Source organism: Callorhinchus milii, unplaced genomic scaffold (genome assembly GCF_018977255.1).
Source record: "Callorhinchus milii isolate IMCB2004 unplaced genomic scaffold, IMCB_Cmil_1.0 Scaffold20, whole genome shotgun sequence".
NCBI classification, from domain to species: domain Eukaryota; kingdom Metazoa; phylum Chordata; class Chondrichthyes; order Chimaeriformes; family Callorhinchidae; genus Callorhinchus; species Callorhinchus milii.
In genome coordinates this window covers 4,331,022-4,347,574 of record NW_024704761.1, presented here as the reverse complement: position 1 = coordinate 4,347,574, position 16,553 = coordinate 4,331,022, and the positions used below count along the sequence as shown (strand labels likewise).

Here is a 16,553-nt window from a genome sequence, read left to right as displayed (position 1 = left end):
TTTAAACCCAGATGATCCATTCGATCGAAGACAAGTTAAAGAAAAACAGAATGTGTAATCTGCATAACGGCACTAAAGCTAAAATACCACGATGGAAGCCTAAGTGAGAGGTTTATGTGCCCATGTCGATTCCAAACATTAATGTTATAAGAGGAAAAGAAAGCTTTACTTCCATCAGAAGATTTTGGGCCAGGTTTCAAATACAATTCTGCAGTGAACCCGTAAATTAGGATGTGATTATTCAACGCACAGGGACTGTAAACTCCAGTGCTGAGATTTTCACAAGCAGGGGATATGACTTCGCCGTTAAACCTCATGCTTTGGGGGAAATTTATTGGACTGCAATAACAGTGTTCATTTAAAACACTAAAAGTATGTAAACAGGAGCAAGGCAAAAATAAAAACAAAGAGTTAATTTGCACAAGGACATGTCAGCGAAAGAGACAATACTTTATCCAGATAAGAGATAAGTGCACTTTCCCTGGACAAAGATTTTAATGGTGTAGACAGTAAATAAATAAGTAAAAATTCTGTTTGGCTTATGGGAAACCCCATCAGTGGTTGTTAACGCAACAGAATTTCCACCCAAATATAAATATATTTCTGTCTTCAGTGAGAAATGTGTGCATTTTCATACATGTCCCATAATGTTAACACAATGGAAATAAGCAATTAAGACATGTATTCACCAAAGAAAAAGATGCATGGATTACACAGAATTCTGCTCTGTACTCAGAACTGACTCACAGTATCGATCCTTTAATTACATATTAATTTTTAATGTATAAATTTCCAGTTCCACAAAATTTCAAGTGTCAGCTATTAGCTAGAAATCCTCCCACCTGTCAGTGAACCTCAGTTACTGGGTAACAGAACCCATCTCCCCTAATGATGGTAACCTGCATTAAATCTGCCACAAGTAGTTCCGAAGATACAAGTGTATTCTTTACACCATGTCAGCTTTGACAATAAGTACACAGGTGATTTTAAAACATTAGAAGATAATTTATTTGTAGAATGTTGCGTTGTGGTTCATTTTCACCCTCGGGACTGCTTCCCTACACCAGTATTTTGATTAAGAGCCGACACGATCATTTTGTCATGCTCGACAGCCACCCGAGTTTAAAGAGAGAGGAGGAAGAGGTGGAGGAGTCTTCTTCTTGGAAAGTTGCCAGCTGATGGAATAAGGAGCCGGGCCGCACATCTTCCGTGACTGAAGCGGGCAGAACCTGCACCAAAATACATGGAAATTAAAACGTTTGAAACCCATTCCCAGATCGCGTTCAGTCTTGAACCAACAGTGTGATTCGAGTGTGATTTTACACTCTGGAAAATCCAGTGTGAAGATTTTCTACATTCTCTCCAAGTACTCAAAAAAAAACACAAGGGGTGTGTAAACCAGATCAATACATTCATGGATTTTCCCGGTTGTGATAACTGAAACATTGTGCTCACCACGGCAGACAATGAACCATTTATTTCACTTTGTCTCCAGTGACGAGAGTCCATTTGTTTGGAAGAGAGGTCAGTACTTCAGCTGTTTGTTCACCTGATGGGTCAAATTAGAATCAGTTTTGGCTCAAAGAGCCAAACTGATTGCTAACCTTTGGAGTGCAATTCGATTCTACGTTTGAACTTTAATATGAACCTGCTGGTTGGCACCATGACCCCCAACACCTTCACTTTCCAGCAAGTCAGAATAAGGCAGTGAAACGAGTAATGCAGTAACAGCCACAAGCTCTTGTACACTGCAGAGATAGAGTCAGCTACCTGCAAGAGAATACACCGCAAACAAGTGTGAGCAATGCATTCAGCAGGAGCAAAACAGCTTACCTACTGACATTTCCGTCACAGCAATGTGCAGTTGGAAGCCAGCTTTATACTGCTCACTCCACAGGGCTTGCAACCTCATCTTAGGGCAAGCACAGCACACCTAAATCAGGTGACTTTTTTTTCCAGAGTCAGTCGCAATGATTCATTTAAAAATCCCAGGAATTGCAACAGACAGCTCGAGAGTTCTGTTTGGACATCGGGGAGTGAGCCCACTGGAACTCACATGCATTAATTGTGCAATACACATATACATTTTGTTAAAAGTTAAAATCTCACACCCATGTAGCACACAACACATGCACTTAAATATCAGATCGAATTCAAGATCCCCGTCTTCCCATTCAAATCGCTCCTTGGTGTTTCCTCGCCCTACCTCTGCAACCTCCTGCCACCCTCCTGACCCAACCACTCAGCGAACACAGACCTGCTTCATACCCCTGTCCAATCCACCCCCTCACTGTTGGCAAGCTTTCCTCCACAAAACCACAACAAACTGGTGAGCCAGTTTGACAACTTGACTCACCAGGCGACTACTGCCATTCTACAGTATTTCTAGTCAAAAATTTACAGGGCTTCACACAAGCTACACAATAAGGTGATTTGTCGATCGTGTTACCAAGGCGAAAGATAAAAATATGATCATAACTATTGGGCAACCATAAAACTAGTGCATTTGTGTCATATTTTAATAAATCAAATATCAAAACAAAGGCCTTGAACTGAATTTGGTATTCAAACTGGGAGTAATTTAGCGATGGAGTTCCCCCCCTCCACCCCCCACTTTGGATAAACCCAATCTGCAATTTTCGCCAGTGTCAGATTAACAGCACATTGGAGGAAAAAGACAAAACAATGAGACCTCATAAACAGAATCGATCACAGTTAGCTTTAAAGTCATTTTAGAAAACCATCTTAAACAACCTTTTCTGTTCTTTGGTTGCTTGGAAGAGATAAGAATTTGTGGGCGTTTTCAACATTGGGCGAGAGCACTTCAATCCATTAGTTTCATGTGTCCATCCATGTTTGAATTGGATTTATTATTAAGCAGGATTCATCCTTATCAGAGTTTAGCACTAACTGTGCTCAGCTTAACCTTTCATTACAACGTTCTACTCACTTGCTTGACATAAATGCACTAGCCGTTACCTGATCATAAACACTACTTATTGTTTTTGGTCACCGAAGCTGCAATACAAAAATGCAAGTTCACTGCACACAGGAATGCAAAATACCCCACAGAAGCTTCATCAAGAAGATTTCAAGGAGTGACAGCTGAGTGCGTCAACTGAAACTGAATTTAGAGAAAGCAATGAATTAATTCACACATACTGTACTATACATTGCAAACTGAAACATTGCTCTTTACTTTAAGCTTCAACATTTAAAAAGTTTGTACTCGGTTTCAACAATAATTCAATAATGATGGGCGCACTGAGTTAGTGCTAATGATATTTATTAATTCCATAAATGTAAAGTGGTCTCCGAGTGAGTGTGATTGAGGCCAACGCCAGTGAGTTTGGCACACCTTGACAATCCCATTAGTACACGCTTTTACCTCACCAGTGGAGCACTTGCTCTCTCTGTTGCTGGGAAGAAAGGATGTGTAATTATAGAGTCTGACTGGATGATGCATTTTCAACATGATTGATTTAGCCGCAGGATTCACTGCATTCAGAAAACTATTTGCCTGTTTCACAACACGTGCTTTGAGCTGCTGGGATTATGTACATAGCAGGGTGGGTGTGTTTAATTATTAACTGCACCTTTCACAAGAATTATAGAAGAGGTTTTATTCTCTTTGGGAAGAATACCAAACCCCCAAAAATCCCTGAGGGGTTTACTTGGTTCCATTCAATCAATATAGCAAATCTAGTGATGAGAAGTGGATACAATCCTCCTTCCACTAAGTTTAATAAGTTTGCTGCTGTGCAAGCAACTAAAGCCGTTTCAAGGTACAACATTATATAAATCAAATGCATACACTTAAAACAGTTACAAGCCACAGCAGCAAATTTGCTAAACTCAGTGAATGAGTTTAGAACACTCTCAACAACTTCTAAACAAAAACTTAAGTCTCACACGGATACTTTAATTAAAGTATTTTGTGCAATTTAGAGTTCACTTATGATCGGACTAGATTTATATAGTTATAAAATTATAATAATAATAGAAATGATCTTTGCATTTGATATAGTGTCTTATCACGTCTTCGAGATGTCTCAAAGCACTTCACAGAATATACTGTAAAGCGAATTGTGGGTATATTTTGTGGGAGAAATTGTGGGAGTATATTTTCTTCATTGATTTTGCATTGACAGAATGTACTAATTCTACTAAGACAAGGTAATTGCACCAACCGGATTCTTGACTTCAGTTCCCCTGACTGATGATTTTGACTTCCGTAAACTTGTCATACTGAGGGGCAGCAGGCCGAACCTGGGGGGGAAACAAAGTTGGTGCTAAACAATGAAGAAGCTGTGAGAGTGAGTGAGCAACTCTAGCATCGATTACTGGGCAGCAGAACAATTCACTGCCCAATGCACTACAACTCAAACACAAATCGGGAAGCTGATTTCCTGGACTTGTGTACAGAGTTGAAGCAGACGTTGGAATCAATAAACATTAGCTTTCTTTGTATCCTTTGTCTCTTGCGATGCCACTTTCAATGACCAATGTACCTGCACTCCCAAATCCTTTTGTTCTTCAGCTCCTTCCAAGACACTGCCATTCAACATAACTCCCTTCCCTTGTTTTTTCACAAACCAAAATCAACACCTCACATTTCCCTTCACTAAACCTCAACTGCCACTGCTCAGGTTGTTGAAAGTGGTTTGCTTAAATAAGTGAAAATTGATGAGATTATAGCATTACAGGATTTTGACCCGTGTAAACATTTCGCACTGCTCTTTAAATAAACAACAACAAGATTCCATTTACAGAGCGCCTTTCACGTCGGGAGGACGTCCCAAGGCGCTGGACAGTTGGGTCAGGACCCGAGCAGGGGAGAAATAGTCAGGGTGAGGGGAGGGAAGGGAGGGAGCGAGGAGGGGGTAGAGAGTCGAAAGGGGAGCTGAAGGCACAGTCAAAGAGAAGGGTTTTGAGACCGGCCTTGAAGGAGGAAAGGGAGGAAGCGGCGAAGGCACTGGGGGATAGAGTTCCAGAGCCTCGGGGCTGAAGGCCCGGCCACCGATGGTAGGGCGGTTGGGGCGGGGGATGTGGAGCAGACCGGAGCCAGAGGAACGGAGGGTACGGGCAGGTAGATAGGGGGATAGTAGGTCAGAGAGGTAGGAGGGAGCGAGGCCATGAATGGCCTTGTAGGTGAGGATGAGGATCTTGAATTCGATCCTCTGGGGGATGGGAAGCCAGTGGAGGTGAGCGAGGGTGGGAGTGATATGGTCGCGAAGCCTGGTGCGGGACAGTACACGAGCTGCAGAGTTCTGAATGACCTGCAGTGTGGAGGGAAGTGCCGGGGAGGCCGACGAGGAGAGAGTTCCTATAGTCAAGCCTTGAGGTGATAAAGGCGTGGACCAGAGATTCAACAATAAAAACAATCAAGTTAAAACAATACCAGTGAAATAAGTTACTGTTGTGATTTAGGCAGTGCTCACACAATGCTGACAGCATTCCAACACACTCACCCACCCCCATCCCCACACCAGGAACTAGACGTCCTCCTGACATGAAAGGCGCTTTATAAATGGAATCTTGTTGTTGTTGTTGTAGACGCGGCAATGCTGTAAAGAGCTCAGGAGTGTGTGTGGTTAGTCCAGTGAATCTAAGGCTTTTGAACTCTCTCATCATGTTAACTAGGCTGAAATTGTGTTGTAAACTAAAAGAGCAGTTGCAGTGAGTCAGGTTTCATGTGGGTTGAGCAAATTAGCATTGCTGCCACAGTTCATATATAGCCCACATGGCTACTTGGCAGTAAATCATTGACCTTTCACCTTCTCTCTGAGTCGATTATACATCTGGAAATAGGAAATTCCTCCTACAATCACTGTATTTCACTGCGATTAACTATCCCCAAACCACAATTTGAATTGCTTTTCTAGATTACAATATGGCCACTGACATCTCCTCATTATGACACGTAGACAACCAAAATAAGAATCCGATTTTACAATTTGACATTTTGCAGTGGCATTACTTTTTAAAGCAGGAATACAAATTTGCCTACAAAATAACAGTTACTACACTTTGCAGTAAATGCTGTAAAGCACTTTGAGATGTCCTCCCGATGTTGAAGGTTGTATAGCAAACACAAGGCTTTTTTTTATATAATACTACTGACAATGCCATATTGTTCAAAGACCTAGACTGCCAATTTTGGTTGCCAATACATAGCAACATTACTCAGATGTACAATAAAATTAATTGCAGCAAATAGATTTCAACTGAAGAGTTTATGCCCTTTAAACAAACAGCCGCACTACTATATCCTGTAAGTACCATCCTGGTGGGTCACTTAAAAATTGCACAAGGAAGAACTTGCATTTTTATAGTGCATAAAACGTTAAACCATTAATTATTTACAGTATTTACTGTTGAGTGCAGCAAATGTTTTGTGTACTCTCAAGATATATAGTTTGTTTCTTTAATCTTTTTCTACATCAGATTGTATGAGATAAAATTAAGATTTTCAAAAAAATTTAGATTAAAAAATAGATACTGATATGATTCAACTGAACAGTGGCGGATTACACGGTTACCAAGGTGCTAAACAGCAGAGTACATAAAGCAGCACACAGATTCACCTCAGCGGTGACTCTTTCAAGCGCTCTGTAGGAAGAAAACGGAGCGAGACTCACCGGATCTGACTGGAAGCCAATGGTAAGATGTTATGTGGTTCTTGCGAGTTAAATGTTGTGCCTCTACTAGTATATTGCTTCTCCGTGCCAGTAAGTAACCCAAAGAGCACCTAAAACATAGAACGGTCTTTTACACAGCTGCAATTTTCGCCACCAACAGCACACTTCTAAAATACCGTATGTTAGATAGCAAAACAAGCCTTGGCCAAAGGAGTATTAACGAGGCTGGAAGGAAGTCACATAAATTAGGCCTGCTGGGAGTTCAGGAAGACTTTGAGAAATGCACTCGGCGTCAATGGAGAAGCCACAGACTTCAACGTGTGTTACAACAATATCAGTTTAACAAGTGGCAGTATTTTCCACAGGCAAGAAAAAGGCCATCAGAGCTTCAATCTAGCAATTGAGGTCACCGTTTTTTGAATAAACAAGTAAAGTAGAAGCAGCTCTCAGTCTCACACACAAAGAGCTCTTGCTTAAGCACTAAAACATGTGGTGCTGTTCATCATCATATCTGGACAAGCAAAGCAGCTACAATCCAGCTAATGTTTTGGAGGTCCACCTCTTATTCTGAGGTGGACCTTCTCATCAAGTCCACCCCCCACTCCCTTAATGCACGTCCTGGGAACTTACTGAATCTAGGGCCAACGGACAAGGGCTGCTCTCTGCAGCCAACAGGGAAAAGCTTGATTGTATTACAGCTGCTGTACTTACGGAGGTCCTTTGAGAGAGTCTGTTCAGATTAATGTTAAGGTGCGGAGTGAAAACATCCAAATCAAACGGGTCAATGTGGCTCTCCAAAGAATCTGCCAAATTTTGAATCCTAATTCAACAAACACGGGGGGTGAATAAGAAAAAACATTATCAACAGCACATTGGCAGATCTCCGAATATCAGTTTCTGAAATGCCAAAGCAATAAATTATTTTTCCACTGCTTAAGTCTAGTACCTGGGATCTTGCTGGGACCTGCTGGTTTTCACCTCCTCGTTTCTGGCAGTTAAAACTAAGTTGAGATACCGAAGGTCAAAAAGCAGTTGAAGAGCTCTATTCTGGGTTAAGGGGAGTATAGAATCAGCCTGAAACAAAAGAACCACAAATGGGACAACATTGGTGGAATGTCAGTGGTTGTTTCACAAGACAAGACTGTCACCTCCTTGGAGGTTTCTATCCAAAGCAAAACATTTATCTACTAGATGCTGGTTCTCCTGCTATGCGCTTTCGGCATTTAGAGATTTGCTTTGAATCAATCATCAATGATACGATCATATGCAAATGTATATTTTGCACGCTTTTTGCTTCCAACATTTGGGGAAAAAAAAACTTAACTCAGCAAAACACCGAAGTTGCAAATTGCGACAGAATACGAATCCTTGTATTTGAGCGTCCGTCTAAAATTATTAGATCAAAATCACCGACCTTGGTCTTGAACGCCCACAACCTTCTGACTCAGGAGGCAAGAGTGCTACCAACTGAAGCGAGGGGGGCCAGCTGTATACATGCTCAGTGGAAGGGCTCCACAGTACAAACACTTTATAACAGCGCATAACTGTGCAAATATGTTTAGCTAGTTATTAACCAGTGTTTTTAACAAAAAACATATACACACCTTGCCCACTTTTTCAGAGGTTAATTTTTCGTATCCAGCAAATACCTCATCCAAACAACTCTTTAGCAATTCCTGTAGTGTGACCTTAGGAAGGGCATGACCTCCAACCCTATTCACCTCTTGGCACAATTGAAAGAGGAGTGACTGAACATACCAGGACGGCTGGTGAAATAAGAAAGGCGTAAAAGAATAATGCATTTTTTTTTAAATAGATGAATCATGCATGAGAACCAGCTATCAAGTCAGTCAGTATTGTGCGTCCTCCCGATATGAAAGGCGCTATACAAATGCAATTTTGTATTGTATATGTTCTGGTTTACAGTCAGACTTCCTCTTCCTTCTCCGACTGCCTTTACAGAATAATAAAAAAAACTACGCTGCTGGTCAAACACACAGGTGTTTTTGAAGAGAAAAAAAGAAGTCTGGAGAGAGTTGCTGTCCATCAGTAAGTCACATTACTCAACGAAGACAAAAACAGCAAGTGTGTGCAGAATGTAGCCGCTTAAAAGAGGTTCATGCACACTCCCTGCTCCAATTTCACAAGGGACCTCTATACAGCAAATCAGTGCAAACAAACAAACCCCCTTCAGACTTCAACCGTTTACTTAAATTACCCTCCAACCTCCCCCTCTAACAAGAACTGATCTATCCCCACATGTAAACATGAATACCAATGGCGTCTAAAATGTCTACTGAAAAAGCAGTATGCACTCTATATATTCTACAAAAGCATACCTGACATTTAGTCCAAAACAGATATTCAGCAACAGTGCAAATTACATTTTGAATAAGCACTGTAATTAGTTTCTACAAATCACATTCAGGTCATTCGATGTACATAATGAGTCCTGTGTGTTTTATGAAGTAGGATTTACGTCTCCTCATAACCACAGTACATGATTGGATTACTGACATCTGTGGTTTCAGATGACTGTGAGCACCAATCTTATTGCCTCAAAAATAGTGTTGTAAATTCCAGCAGCAGTCAAGTAACAGTTGTACTTTATAAATAACCAACCCTTTCAAAACTACAGAACAAAGTTTATTCCCCAGATGTTGTTAGTACTTTCAATTTCCCAAATGTTATGTTTCAAAACAGATAAATTATAATCCCAGTGCGAAATTATTACCCGAGTGTGAAATACTGGTTAAAGATCGACTGTATGCTGCTTTCTGGAACGATTCTGAACTCTGGTACACATCACGCCGGCAAACATTTCAGTGACTTAGAATACATAAGCACTCATGGAAGAATTTTCACTAACGCTGACCCAATAACTTGAAATTTTATGTCATGCTTTTGAACGAGAACCTAACCCCTGTAATTAACTTAGTATTGACAGACACACACACCAAAGACTCTGCAGCTCATCTATTAAAAGAATCCCAGAGAAATGAGAAGCTACTTAAGAAACCGAACAGGAGCAAAGGCACTGAAGCAGAGAAGGTTGGGAGACAGGATCTAAAGAGAGCTTTAAAAATTTGCCTGCTGCGAGGCCATCTTGATGCACATCATCCTGTACTGTAAATGGGCCATTGTTTCGAGCAGGAGGATAAACTTGCAAATTACACATCAAGCACTAAGGACGCTTAATGACTTTGCTCCTGCCAAGTAAATCGAAATGGAAGTTTCTTTTTTTTTTAATAAACAAGTTCACGCCAAATATTGAAACCCAGAAAGAGATAAAACAATACTTCGAACCTGTACAGGAAGACGGATTTTGGACGCAACATTATTTCCAGCTTCTGTTTCCTCTTGGATTTCAATTATATCCCAGTTGGTGGCTGTAGATAAAATAGCTCCAGCCGTATCAGAGTGCAATGTTTGTGTGAAGCGGTGGACAAGAGCCTTTTTAAAAAAAATGGAAAATAGTGACAATGTGCTCTAATGCTAAACCCAATATCAGTCATTATTTGTTTGCTTAGTTATAAAACCTCCCAAGGAGCAGGATATGAACTTACTCACACAGTGTATACACTGTGCATGGCTATAAATCCACCACCTCACTATTTGATGATTGTAAAGTCCACTGAACATAAACAATGTAATAAAATTGCTTCCTCCAGTGCATCACCAAGAAAAGCAAGTGCCCCTTTTATAACATTGGAATTTCATGGTGAGGTACTGATATTGTGAACCCTGGACTTCAAAGTTGTAACAAGCTTCTTACAAACTATTCCAGAGTTAGACAAGAAGGCATACTGAAAGGAAAGGCATTTATTCTCCCAAATGTTTTTCAGTCTTCAAGTTCAATCAATACTCCTATAAGTGTTTAGGCCGGAGGAGGCAAACACCACAGGGCTTGGCATTGCAGTTAGCTCCATTGTGAAGCATTTGAGGTTCAATGCAGCCACAAATCCTCCAAGTATGCTCACGCCTACCATTACAAGGAGCAATCGAAAGGTAAATGATCTCTTGGGGCTGCACAGATCTCACCCCCTAGGTGTATAAAAATGAGAAAAAGGATATAAAAGGAAAAGTTGCATTTGTTTTGCAGCAATGTCAGAAATCAGGCACAAATATCGCCAAATCTATAACAGAAAATCAGTTAAGCTGGCAGCAGATGTATGCCATTGTTTGTGGGACATTGCTGTGCGCAATTGGCTGCCGCGTTCGCCCACAAATATACAGTCGATTCACTTTACAGTGTGTTCTGTGAAGCGCTTTGGGACGTCCTCCCGACGTGAAAGGCGCTATATCAAATGCAAGGATTATTATTATTATTCCATACAGCCCACTATCTGCAGTGGAGATCTCACTCCAGGCAGACTCCCTGCGCATCTCATTAAGGCATTGGGCAATTTGTTGGCACATACGGTAAGTGGAATTGTATTGCAGTCAAATTAGAGCAACTAAACATGGTTAAGCTACACGAAGACAAGAATTAATAAGGCTAATCATTAAACTAGAGGTTCACTTGGTTCCAAGGTCCAAAACTACCAATGAGAACGCGACTCCTAATCATGTATCTTTTCATCAATTTATTGTGGATTCATTTCCACAGTATCCTCCACTCTAACTGTACAGGGAAACTGGCATCTTACTCATATCTAAGCGGTACATGACATTGTATTATCTTTCTTTGATCTAACAACCCATTCATGCGCAGATGAAACCCCTGTACAATGCCAAGTAAAATTAGATGTCTGAAAACCTTGTTCTTAAACGGACCACTAGACACTGATGGCTATCAGGGGATGCCCTGCCAGCTCCATGAGTCTCTTTCAATCATTCATACAATTTGTTCTCCTTTTTGTACCATTAAAAAACCCTTTTTACAAGCAAAATAACCACGTGTATGTAGTTACTGACCTTGGACACAGTAACACTCCAAATCCTATATGCGCTCATGCTTTGCTGCAAGAGCTGGTCCTTCACTTCTTGCCACTTGGCTTGTGCGGGATTCACCTCTTGAGTCTTCCCTTTGCCCAGTTTCTTGGTGGGACGTGAGTCCCGTACATGTAGTTCATTGGTTCCTGACTTACCCAAAACACACTGCTTGAGGTGAGGGCAGAGTTCCCCTATAGACTGGCATAACCTGGCCATGAAAAGGACGGCATTTAGGTTACAATCATTCGGAGAATAAGCACAGCCTTGCAACTTCTGTTCTGCAGTTCTGAGCTCTGCTTTCATACTGTCGAGGATGTAGTGCACACAAGAAAGGCATTGTGTCCGTACCATTTCTTCAACCTTGTCCGTATCAGCATACCGGTCAAATGCTGAGTTTTGCACCTTGGAATCAGAATTGTTGTTAACATGATCTTTGACTGAAGAATCTGGAGGAAGGTACATCACTAAATCATCCAGTTTAGCCTTTAATTTAGAGTCGATTGCTGAGCAGAAGTTCTGGATGCAAAGTGTAAGAGCTTGAGCTTTCATGGAAAGCCCACTTTTTATAAACTGGCTGCGATTCGGAACGCTAACCCAAGCAGCATCTGGCAACAAGTCATTACTGCTCTCGGACCAAAGAAACGCAGAGACATTGTACTCAAATTGAACGGGTTTGGTGGAACCAGCGCTTGGGCATTTTGTCTGAAGCTCTGTTAAAGCTGAAACCAGGAGCTGTTTCGAACTGCATGCGATGGACTCCAAACCCTCTTGCGTCAGTGCCTGAAGAGAAAAGAATGACTTCCGTCAAGTCCACAAACTGAGTTTCACTGTATTGTGCTTTCGTGGAATTCTCAGCTTGGTTTGGATGCTCTTAAGTGTGGTGATGGGTTTCCGCATGGATCGGGCACTCGGCTGACCGAAAAAAAATCACTGTATCTGTCTAGTGCACTAATAACTCGAAGCAAAAAAGTGGACAATGAAGATTTGATGCTGCCTACCTGCAATTTGTCAAGGAAGAGCTGCTGAAGGAAGTCCTCCCAGAAAGAGAGTGGTTTGTCCAGCAGTCGGAGGCATACAGTTTCCCAGTTCCGGCTGATGGACTCGCTGGTGAGGAGCTCCCACACTGCATCTCGAATTCCAGCAAGGCCCTTCAAGCTTTTCACATAGATCAACAGATTCCCAATTCCCATCTTTATGTCATCCTTACACCTTCAATAAAAGGAAATTGGGAAAATAACAATAAAAATGGCAGTTGTGCGTCACCCACAAAATGAGGGGTTTCTCTTCATTTGCAACCAACGGCTTACATGTTAATCCACTGCTGAAGGGTGTCTCTTAAGTAGTCGTGGTTTATCGGATGAGCCAGGGTCCTCAGGGGTGTTTGAAAATCCACAATAGAAGGCGGTAGGTACTTGAACCAGGTCTCAGACTTTACCTCTTCCTTTAAAACTTTGATTCCTTTTTCTGCAAGGAGTAACAGAAGATGCGTTCAGCTTTCTTGGCCTCCAGTGTAACCCCTAGAGTAAGTTGCTGTTTGTTGTTTAAGTTGTGTAGATGCACTTTTGAAAAATAAGATTCGCACACCGCCTGACATTGATGACATCCCACCCCCCTCACATACCTGCTGGAGATGGATTGGTGATGGTTTCCAGGGTGGTGAAGAGGAGACCGCAGGTTAATGTTGTGTCTGGCACTTTTCTTTCCGATGGAGTATAAAACACAGCTTGAGCCTGATAAAGTGTAGTGGCTAACAGTTCAACCAGTGAACAAACCTGTGCCTTTATACCAGCACCTAAAAATACACAATAACATTGTCGTTAGTTCACAGAATTTACAAATGAAAAATAGCATTCCAATCTCTGAAAATACCTCTGCGAACAAAAAAATGCAGGCCCATTCAATTTCGGAGAACAAGAAATACAGGTCTGTTATCATGCTGAAAGGACATCATTCCTAGCTGACAGATTCATCTCCAGTCATCTGATAAAAACAGCTCTCACCTACATTTATCTAGCCTCAATTTAAAAACATGCTCCTTTTCCCATAGAAATGTTTCGCCCACAAAATATGCAATCAATCCGATTTACAGTACATTCTATGAAGCACTTTGAGACATCTCAACGACATGGTAAGGCGCTATATCAAATGAAAGGATTATTATTATGAAATGGAGCCAAGGGAATTCTCACCATGATGTGGCTGGTTAAGGAGTTGTTGAATTGCTGCTTTTCTTGCAAGTAGGAAGTCAGTGAGAGCCTGGCGTGGGGAGCTGTCCTCTAGGAGCATTATGGAACAGAGAGCCTCCGCAATAGCCTGGTCCGACACTGCCCGACCCTTCAAAAGCATTTTACTCTCCTGCAAAATGGACGCTCTAAGAGACAAAAAGACTACTTTAGAAACCGCATTCTTCTCAAAGTAGAACAAAGAAGGCCTTCATTTCACAAAAATAATTAACTTTTATGCAGTCGTCTTCACCAAACACACCTATGTACACAAAAAAATCATGCAAATTCTGACAAAGTAATGACTGTGTGAAAGGCTAAATTATTCAACTTCCCCTTCAAACAACTCCAAAAATTGCACCATTCCTTATTATATTTGTACAATTGTTAAAATACTTCAACAATACAAAACTAACCAGGAACAAAACCACTACTCTGTTTTGCATACTCTGTTAATATCCTCATCCAAAGTTTACAACTCTGGATTTCATCAAAAGTGATGCCGTTACATAATCTACCTACAGAAGTTATCTCAACATCTGAAAGGCACACTCACTTAACTCATACTAGTTAATGTTTGGATAGATGACAAGGCAGCCTTGTGCAGAAAGTCGCTACCTATGGCTGGAATCCCATCCATCATTTAACAGATGCATGGTTCAGCTGGGCTCAGACCAATAGATCACTATCTAATGCTGCAAATCACCAGAACGTGGCTCAGCAAAATATATCTAACAACAGTAATCAAAAAAGCAGAACTAGTGGAAGTTTGGTACATTTACATGCAAACCCATTTCCATCCTAAAGTTCCAGCAAGACAGTATCATGGAACACAGTTTCATCGACCAATTTGTTCAGTTTAAAGAGTATCAATGAAAGGGAAGGTATTCTTTTTGGTAACACAGTTAACGCCACATCAGAAAGCCATGATGTGTCAAAATCACCGCAAGGAAATATAATTGAACAGACTTGGGAAATTATTTTTTCATCACTAAAATAACCAAGTCAATAAGGTAGCTCCATTGAGAAAGCTTAACTGCGTGCATATTCTTGTCCACCATAAGGGTACCTTCAACTTCTGTTGATACACTTGAAACTGAACAAATTGGTGGATGAAACCAATAAATCACAATATCCTCTAAAGCACTTTGAGAAGTCCTCCTGACATGAAAGGGTTTGTACCAAATGTAAGAATTATTAAACCTACCTGAAATGGCTGGCTGCTGCTACTTGCCGAACCAGGATGGGAAATTGTGACAATACAGGACTGTAATGGGACGCTGTGGAGTCAAGTTGAAGGATGCTATGAATGTGACAGCAGAGCAGGTACATCTGAGTAGCATGTAGATACTGTGACAATTCTAAGGCACTCCAGATTTTCTCAGGCATATTCAGAAGGAGCTTGATTTGCGCTGCCATACAGTAGAACTTCTCCTGGGACTGCCTCTGAGACTGGGACAGAGGATTAAACATAGTACTCCGTTAGCTATATCTTACTATTACTATATACCAATATATTACTCTTACTGTGTTTGGCTTTAAGCGCCCTCAAAACCCCTCAAATATTAAAAAGGTTTCTTTCTCTCTGGCTCATAAGATTGAGGGCCCTTGTCAGTCTGGCTTCACTCTTCAGCACAGTGTGGCGGGGGGGGGGGGGGGGAGAGAAAGAAAGCTGCAATTATCAAAGGTGCCTTCCTCTGGATGGGACACTAAACTGCGATTCCATCTGTGCCTATTCCGACAGATGCTAAAGATACCGAGGCGCTGTTGGAAAGAGAAGGAAGTTTCTCCCCGGTGTCACTGGCCAACAATCAACCAGACAAAACTGATTATTCCCTTCATTCCTGTTTGTGGGACGTGGCTGGGTGCAAATCGACCGGCAAATCCACAGTCACTACTACAACCGGACAACAATTAGGAAACACTCTGAGACGTTTCCACGTGACATTAAACGCCAGGAGCATGAAACATCGCAGATTCACTTTGCAGTATATTCTTTGAAGCGCGTTGAGACGTTCTCAACTACGCGATAAGGTGCTATATCAAAAAGTAAACAGTAATAAGTTGGCCATTCAATCCACCGCTGTCTGCGGGACACCGCTGTGCGCGGGGTCGGCTGCCGGGTTTTGCCCGGGAGATAAAACAGTCAATTGACTTTGTTTTTCCCCACAACGTGAAAAGCGCTGCATCAAACGCAAGGATTATTATTAAGCGGCAATAGTTGTGTATCGTGGAAGAAGCGCTTCGAGGCGTCTCAGGCGCTATGACCAAAACGCAAGGATCATTATTGGTAGTGTTGGGAGCAATTAGCAACCAGAACAGCACTGGCACAGGAGGGGTCAGGGCGCACCTGGGTCCTCCTGGCTGTCAGACTGGCCGCCTTGCCCGGGGCCCCGCCGGCAGGAGGTCTGAGGCGGGTGCAGTAGTCGTACATCCCCCGCACCGAATCCACCACCTTCTCGGAGCACAGCCGCATCTGGGCGATGGTGTCGGCCGCCTCGATCAGGTCGCGGTAGCGCTCGCCCACCATCTGCCGCAGCTCCTCTTTCTTCTGCTCGATCTCCCCGCGCACCCGCCTCTCCACCTGCCGGATCTCCTCGGTGCCGTAGCGCTCGAAGAGCGTCGCCGGGTCCTGGATGTCGCCGACGCGGAGGCTCTTGGCCGGGACGACGGCGGCGGCGGCGGCCATGGCTCTGGGTGGCGGTGTTGGGAGGCCTGTGGGGGGGAAGGGGGGCGGAGGAGGAGGAGGAGAGGG

At 42.3% G+C, this 16,553-nt stretch overlaps 1 protein-coding gene across 1 annotated transcript; it reads right to left on the bottom strand.

The window, feature by feature from the left end:
* Positions 1-984: 984 nt before the first annotated feature.
* cog1 (component of oligomeric golgi complex 1) lies at positions 985-16,487 on the bottom strand. Its single transcript, XM_007888638.2, has 14 exons — positions 16,149-16,487; positions 15,006-15,250; positions 13,766-13,947; positions 13,198-13,368; positions 12,884-13,040; positions 12,575-12,785; positions 11,559-12,356; positions 9,948-10,094; positions 8,246-8,407; positions 7,588-7,715; positions 7,353-7,461; positions 6,642-6,751; positions 4,191-4,269; positions 985-1,229 (listed from the first exon to the last, which is right to left on the bottom strand). The coding sequence occupies exons 1-14, from the start codon at positions 16,485-16,487 to the stop codon at positions 1,092-1,094; spliced, it is 2,976 nt and encodes a 991-aa protein (XP_007886829.2). The 3' UTR covers positions 985-1,091.
* Positions 16,488-16,553: the final 66 nt, after the last annotated feature.

Bases quoted from the DNA above. Each gene is read 5' to 3' on its own strand.
- cog1 (XM_007888638.2), bottom strand. From the start codon at position 16,487: ATGGCCGCCGCCGCCGCCGTCGTCCCGGCCAAGAGCCTCCGCGTCGGC. The intron at 15,251-16,148 runs GTGCGCCCTGAC...CCTCTGTCCCAG, and splicing joins TGACAGCCAGGAGGACCCAG to TCTCAGAGGCAGTCCCAGGA. The intron at 13,041-13,197 runs GTATGTGAGGGG...TACTCCTTGCAG, and splicing joins CACCAATCCATCTCCAGCAG to AAAAAGGAATCAAAGTTTTA.